General features: G+C 43.3%; 1 protein-coding gene across 1 annotated transcript in view; it reads left to right on the top strand.

Annotated features, from left to right (window-relative positions):
- LOC103360998 (protein tyrosine phosphatase non-receptor type 14) overlaps positions 1-7,744 on the top strand; it is a 56,203-nt gene that overhangs the window by 27,447 nt on the left and 21,012 nt on the right. The window contains exons 4-5 of the mRNA XM_008286966.1: positions 5,837-5,964; positions 6,213-6,247. Of these exons, the coding sequence (XP_008285188.1) occupies positions 5,837-5,964; positions 6,213-6,247 (163 nt within the window). The remainder of the gene's footprint in view (positions 1-5,836; positions 5,965-6,212; positions 6,248-7,744) is intronic.

The following is a 7,744-nucleotide window of genomic DNA, read 5'->3' as shown; positions in this document are numbered from 1 at the left end:
GTCCCTCCCCCTGAAACTGTTCATGCATTAATAACCAGACTGATTGTGACGTCTCACGCTGCATCGTAAGAGTGAAAATCACTTCATCAGATCAATGTTTTCCAGCTGGTTTTGCTTGGATTTGTAGTTCGCTGAACTTGAATGCTCACCAGGAAGAGCTTCAGGTTTTTCTGACCTCATGAATCTTGACACAAAACTAAATAAATCTTCGTACGTTCACTCAAGCGTGCAGCTTTATGGACTCGTTATCTATCTGGAGCCAACATGAGGAAAGAATATGTTCTTCAGGAAAATCTTGTTTGTCTTGAGTTCTTGTTTCCCAAAAGTAGACATCTTTGAGAGTGAAAAAACTACAAAAAACTGGGCAGAGTAATAATATGAACAAGCACAATTAATAATAAAGAGAACGTGATATTGAGGTGTTTCATCCTGATGATTTATCTGAGCGTTCCTCTGCTCATTAGGAATCTGGGACTGTATTCTGCAGCATCACTCAAACAGTGTCAGAAAGGATGAAAGCATTTTCACGTTATTATTGGAAAAGTGTATCGCGTCACTTTTAAAATAACATCTCACTGAGTTGACATGATGGAGAGCAGGGCTGTAGTGTCCAGTTCATGGTTGTATCCTTGAAGTCAGACACGGCGATGCAGGAGCGTTATTTACTGTGACAGCGACATGATGCAGCTGGTTTACAGTTTAGGTTCAGAGCAGCGTCGTCTTTGGAAGGTTTTGATGACAGCAGCTCTCCTAAACCAGGACAACTGATGATGACAGATTACCTTTTGTTAAAACGCAGAACTGAGGCACAGAAATAACGAATACCATCTGAGTGGCACAGCAGTGGAGTGGAATTAGGACTGATGAGGGAAACACGTAGAGTTGCTCGATGCTGCTGCTGCAAGAAGTTTTCCAACTCGGGAAGCCGGAAAATTTCAAAAACTCCTTGAAAAGCCACAAACCGGCTTCCAGTAGCTGATGGATGCTGTTAAAGTCTCTGTGATGTGTGGAGCAACAGAGGCCGTGACTGAACGATTACTTATCGATGACTAGTCTGGGTTTAGTCGGTGCTACTCAATCAGAAATGACAGCCGACTGTGTGCAACATTAGATTAGATTCTTTATTGTCTCCACACAGTGAGATTCAGGTGCGTTAATGCAAAATAGACAAATGATAAAATAAACAGTAAAAATCCATTTTTGTAGATTTTCTAAAAACTTGTTTTTTTTGTTGTTTGCTTGAGATGAAATCAATCAAACTGAAGCTGAGTGGATGTGACTCAGTAGAAATGACAGAAGTAGAGAGTAAGTTTGATTGATGTTGTCTCAGGTAGATGATGGAGCAGTGGCTTTTCTGAAGGTTTGAGAAGATGGAGTTCTCTGTTTTTGCAAATGAACTCTTTAAATATAAAATAAACAGCAAAAATCCAATAAAAATACAAACCCGTCCCCAATAAGTCAGTGGAACAACGAAATGCATCAAAAAAGTCCTCTTATTCATAATAGTTGTAGATATTTGTTAGCCTATTTTATTTTTTAATTATTATTTTTCTTAATAATTTTTTATATTATTGTGATTTTTTTCTTTCTTTCTATAGTTATTTTACTTTATTTTTTATTTTCCTGGTGCTCATTCCCAGGGCGACTCCAACAGCCCAAACCTAATTCCTTATATGTTGTGTACGTACTTCGCCATTAAAGCTGATTCTGATTCTGATAAATGGTTGTAAAATGTCAGGAATTATAAAAACTCGCAAATTAGAAGTCAACAAAAAACAAAACATGGAGAATATTTGGAAGTTTAAAAAGTGTAAGTTTCATGAAATGAACAAAATAAAATGCAAACTGGACGTAGAAATCTCATTTATGTTGGGTTTTATCAAGAAGAAAATGAAAAACAGGTGGTAAGTGTTTGTCTCCGCCTTGAATTGAGAAAGAATTCAAAATCCTCTATGGAAGAAGTGAAAGTGTTTTCCTTTAATAGACGCTACCCAGTTATTTATTTACCTAGAGTTCTTTCGAGCAACTTTTTTTGTTGTTGTTTTTGTGTCGTAGTTTGCTTCATACAAACGGGGGGATGCTAGCGGTGTGTAAAGACTCCTTCATTTGATGGTTAATAGGAAAATAAATCACATCTATGTTTGTTCTTCTAACCCGTAGATATGTACGACTTCCCTAAAGGGGTCAAAGGTGGACGGAGGTTTGCGATGTGGGTCACAAGTCAAAGATGCTGGAAACCGCTTCTCTCAAAGATGTGATTGTGGCTGCTTTGCGTAACACAGACTCTCCCAAGAGGAGAACTTTTACTGCCTTTCGCTGTCACGCTTTCACTTGCTCAAAGTTATTTCAACAGTTTGCCGTCCGCCTCGCCACCGCCGGCCTCGCAACTGTACAAACACCATCGCGTTGTTACCGTCGAACCTCGGAATGAGAACCAACCGCTGGCGACCTCAGACCCCATACGGAGGCTGCTGGGAAAACACGGAGAGTTTGTGAAAACAAAAGTCCGCAATCATTCGAAGGGGTTTTTATTTTTTTTTGTGTGTGTCCCACGAGGCTCCTCCCCCTCCCCCTCCAGACCGCACCAGGCCCCGCCCCCCTCCCCCCTTCGCTGCAGCCTCGGCGGTTGGGGTTGGCTAATTAGAGGGTTGCCACGGGAACGGAATGGCAGCTAAGCCAACGGGTGTAATGACAGGGTGAGGGAGGAGGGCGGGGTCAGATTATAGGCCCGGGAGTGCGCTGAGGGGAGCTCAAAAAAGAAAAGGAAGAAGTGGAGAGGGGGGGGAAGAGAATGTGAGCGAGAATATGGAACATGAAAGGAGGCGACGGAGGGCACCAAGCCGGAGCTCAGGGGGTAAATAAAGAGGATGGGTGAGAGCAGGTCTGAGATAAAAGTGGAAGATTTTGTTTTTTTCTGAGCATGTATTTAAGAGCTGGGGAATGACTAAGCATGTAACTCGGTGGTTTCCACATGGATGTTTGGTTACTCTGGCATGAGCTCCCTTTCTGACAGAAAAAAGGTGTCTCTCAGCTCACATTGGAAAGACTGGGGCCTGCGGTCGCCATGGCAGCAAACAGGAAACGGTGTGCAGAGTTTTTATGCAGCCGAGCCCGGTCACCCTGACAGTTCCCCTCTCTCCTCCTGTGTGGCCGCTCCATTCTTCAAAAGACAAACATCCAGCTGGACCACGGCTAAAAGTGGACAAAAGGAGCTCAGAGAACTCTCGGCGTATTTCAGCCTCTCGGTTTTTCGGGACTTTTCACCACATTTTGTGAAGGCTGCAACAATCCGAGCAGTGTCATCATATCAGCTTACGCTTGGCAAAACCATAACTGCCCCGGACCGCAGCGAAATGAGTCCCAGTTCGCCTCACATTCACACAGCAATTATAATGCTCCTCTTTTGTCCAGCTTGTGTTGATTCTACCTCAGATTAAACCCAGCCCTCGGTGCGTCAGCTCCCCCCCCCGTAACACGCTTTCTGCTGGCTGAAAATTTACAGACCTATAAAATCATAATGTTTAGCCCCTACTGGTATACATTTGGCATTCCGCTCGAGTCAAAAATGACTCACTGGTATTTCAAACAGAGGTGATTCACTCATTCCTCACTTCTGCAACAGGCTTCTCTGGCATTGTTTTAGCCAGCTAATGCTGTTGCCAATACTGCCTTTGACGCATACTTTCTGCTGCACAGAACAGAACCAGGACTCTCTCTGCGGTCGCTCAGTCGATGTTTGCAATCGTTCGGCTGCGAATGTGTGACTTTGCTTTCTGTGGATAAATGTGTCAAACTGGAACCCGTCATGTTTTCCGTCTCTATTTTACTTTAAATGCCGTTCGGAGACAGTGTGGCTTGTTGGAAAAGTGGCATTAACCGCCGACCAAACTCTGGTGAGAATGCTAATAACAGTGACTACGCTGCCACCCACTTAGTCATACTGTTTGTACAGTTTAGCTGGAAGAAGGAATGGATAAAAAAAATGCAGCCGTACTAGCAGCTCAATCAGGCTTTGCACTAAATGTCACTCCGGTGGGCTGCAGAACGGGGCCTCCGTGGATCAGGCTCCCACTGTATTGACATCTGAGGAGTTTTAGAAGCCGGGTGCTCTTGGTCATGTTCCTCCATCCCTTCCTGAGCAGTTTCCTCCATGTAGCAGGACACATGATGATTTCATAAACACATGTCACGGTTCCAGGGGGATATCAAAGCTGTCCTGAGGGGAACATGTCTGCAAATGGAACAAGGAAGTGTTGCAGCAATGGCTAGTTTGGGAAAAAGTGTTCAAATCCTTTACTTGATTAGAAATACCATTGCAGCAACATAAAATTACTCTATTACAAGTTAAAGTCATGAACAAAAACCCTGCTTAAGTAGAATTACAGTATTGGCATCAAAGTGTAGCTGAAGTGTTAAAGTCCTGCTCTGGTCCCACTGACTGATATATGATTTTATATCTGACATTATGAATACAGATGCATCAGTGTGTCGGCAGCATGTGAGCCGGTTTGAACCAGTTTTGTTAAAGATCACCACATGATTAATGAGAGAGGAAAGAAAAAGCAAAGTTCTGATGCACGTGCATGTTTTCAGTTTCTGGATTTCACTCTAATTTTTGTAATCAGATATTGAATCAGGGCTGCGAGGTGGAGCGGTGGTTAGCGCCGTCGCCTCGCAGCTAGAAGGTCGCCGGTGAGGACACCCGGGATCTTCCTGCGTGGAGTCTCCATGTTCTCCCCGTGCAGCGTGGGTTCTCTCTAGGTTCTCCGGCTTCCTCCCACAGTCCAGAAACATGCTGAGGTTAATTGGTGATTGTAAATTGTCCGTAGGTGTGAATGTGAGTGTGCTTGGTTGTCTGTCTCTAAGTGTAGCCCTGTGATAGACTGGTTACCTGTCCAGGTGAACCTGCCTTCACCCTGAGTCAGCTGGGATAGACTCCAGCCCCCCATGACCCTAGTGAGGATTAAGGTGTAGAGATAATGAATGGATGAAATGAAGCCATGTGAGGAGATTAGTAAGAAAAATCACTATTCGGTTGAGACATCTGGAACGTGACCTCGACTTTGTTTAATTTTTAACAATATGTTGTGATTGTGTAAAATGTTTGTCTTTAAAGTGACTGAAGCTGTTAAATGTAGTGGAGTAGAAAGTACAATAATCCCTCCTGAAATGTGAAAAGTGCAATTCTACCTCAGATTTGCTCTTAATTGCAGCACTTGAATGAACGTAGTGAATGTACGTGCAGTCGTATTCATAGCCTCCCATTAAAGAAGAAAAATAAAACGGCTTCAGTCACTGAAATAAGTTGACAAAAGTAATGAGAAATTCAAATTTGATGAAAATTATGATGTTGCTTTTGAATTGTTGTTCAACAGAAATATTAAAAAACCAAGCAAACCAGCATGATGGGACTAATATCTAGTTGAACAACCCTTTCAGCCAATCAGGTGTTTCCTGTAACTCTCAGACTTCTGCACCTGTTGACAGGTATTCTGGCCCACTGTTCATCAGCAAAGTGCTCTCATTTGTTTTTTTAAATCATTCTTTTCAACCACAATTCAGAAGCAACATCTTATTTCCCTAAATTATAATTTAACAAATTTTTATTTATTATTACTTTTTCCAGTTTCTAGTTATTTGAGTGACTGTTGTGAATTTTGCCTTTTCTTTAATGGGAGGGTGTGAATACATTGGAGGACGACTGTAGTTACTTTCCACCACCGGCACCGACGTAGACGCTGACATCCATCGGCAGAGCCACGCTGTCGTTGCTGAATGTGTTCGTCATTCATTTGCTCTTTAAAGTTCTGACACTCTTCCCTCTTGTCCCCCGCAGGTATCAGTATTACCTGCAGGTAAAGAAGGAGGTGTTGGATGGACGTCTCCACTGCACCGTGGAGCAGGGCATCAGACTGGCTGGCCTCGCAGTACAAGGTGAGACGCACACACGAACAAACACCTCATGTGAATAATCTACCAGACGGACACAGACGGAGAAGGAGCGAGCACAAACTCACACTTTCTCAGGTCATCTTGACTTCACTGCCTTATATGGCTGCATACCGCAGGGAGAGCCCAGTCCACTTGAGTTCCTATGGTATCAGTCCTAACACACACACACACACACACACACACACACACACACACACACACACACACACGCACAGCCTCACTCCATCTTCTTGTTCCTGGGTGCTGTCTGTGTCCCAGAGGGAATGTAAACACACAGCTTATCACCAGCTCCAAGGTTGGCCTCAGCAGCATCAGGAAGAGCCTTATCTGTTGTTCGGAGGCGAGGATCCTCCGCCGGGCCTCCTTTTGTCCCGCAAACAGCACAGCGGCACTTAAGTAGCTCCATGTGGGACGCTGAGCATGTTGCGGAGATGGTGTGCAGGCGGGGAGGCTGTCGCTTTACTGTACACATCACGTTTTAATATTTAACAGTAAAGTACACAATTTCCTGCAAAGTTTATAGCAAATGAGAATTTAAAAAATCTATTTATTTAACCCTCGGAACCTTCTGAAAGCCCTCCGGCGAGCGTGGAAGGCATTTTATATTTTAAAACAATGCTAAAGTGACACCATTCATCAGAGCCAGAAGCTGCAAAACACCAGATGTTCAACTTTCCGACGGTCTTTGAACTATCGACGTGTGACATGTCGGGAAATGTGTCCAAATCTCAGCTTAAATTTGTGCTAGTTCATCAAAATGACCACATTCTTCTTTAAAATAAAATGACAGAAATAAATGGTTTGCACCAGCAGGATTGTGTAGAAGTTCTTCTCTCCTCAGTGACTCAACTCTGAGTAATGCTTCAGTGAAAAAAACTCAGGGACGTTTCAGCTGAACTGCAGACGAGTATGAGAACACGTTAAACAGTTAGTAGGTAGAGTCCCCATTTCCATGTCCAGCATGTCTAACCCCTGTGGGAATGTGGAAGATGCTGCACATGTCCATGCACCTTTTTCAGTTCTTTGAAAATATATAGTCTCAGAATGTTTTTTAATGATTTGTGGCGTTATAAGTCTGTCATGCTGCTGCTGCTTCTAGCCATACTGGTGCCATTTCCATAGAGGGAGAACACTTTGCAATTACAGCTGAGCCTACAACATGGACGGATGTGACAAGAGCAAAAAGAAATCCAGAAACCGTGTTGAGTGCAGAAGGTTTTGAAACACTGACACGGACCCTTCTGGCTCTCTTGACATTTTCATCTTTAACTGTGCAGCTTCAATTCAATGGTTACACGAAATCACCTTCAATTCATTGCAGTGTTAAAATAACCATTTCATGTTTAAACACTGAATCACCAGATGACAGCATTTCTTACCGTAGAGTCATTTATGTTGCTCACACCAGACCAGTGATCTTTGTTAGCAGCTGCTTCTGGGATCTCAATCCTTGGCTTCACTTCATAATATGACTGAACTTTCTATGTAAAGTGGCCTGAGGTGACTCATGCTGTGACTAGTTGTACATAAATGAAGTTGAAAATTGAACTGAACTGTTGTTATTCTTCTTATATACTGTCGTACTGTAACGTCTGGTAATTAATTTGATCGTTCAGCGAAGGCCAACAATTTTTAAATAACGAATTTAACGAACGAATAACCGTGCAGCGTGGGTTCTCTCCGGGTTCTCCGGCTTCCTCCAGAAACATGCTGAGGTTAATTGGTGATTGTAAATTGTCCGTAGGTGTGAATGTGAGTGTGCTTGGTTGTCTGTCTCTAAGTGTAGCCCTGT

The sequence above is a fragment of the Stegastes partitus genome, unplaced genomic scaffold (genome assembly GCF_000690725.1).
Source record: "Stegastes partitus isolate 25-593 unplaced genomic scaffold, Stegastes_partitus-1.0.2 Scaffold478, whole genome shotgun sequence".
Lineage (NCBI taxonomy): Eukaryota > Metazoa > Chordata > Actinopteri > Pomacentridae > Stegastes > Stegastes partitus.
The sequence above is the reverse complement of the archived record's forward strand: the minus strand, read 5'-3'. Positions and strand labels throughout refer to the sequence as shown.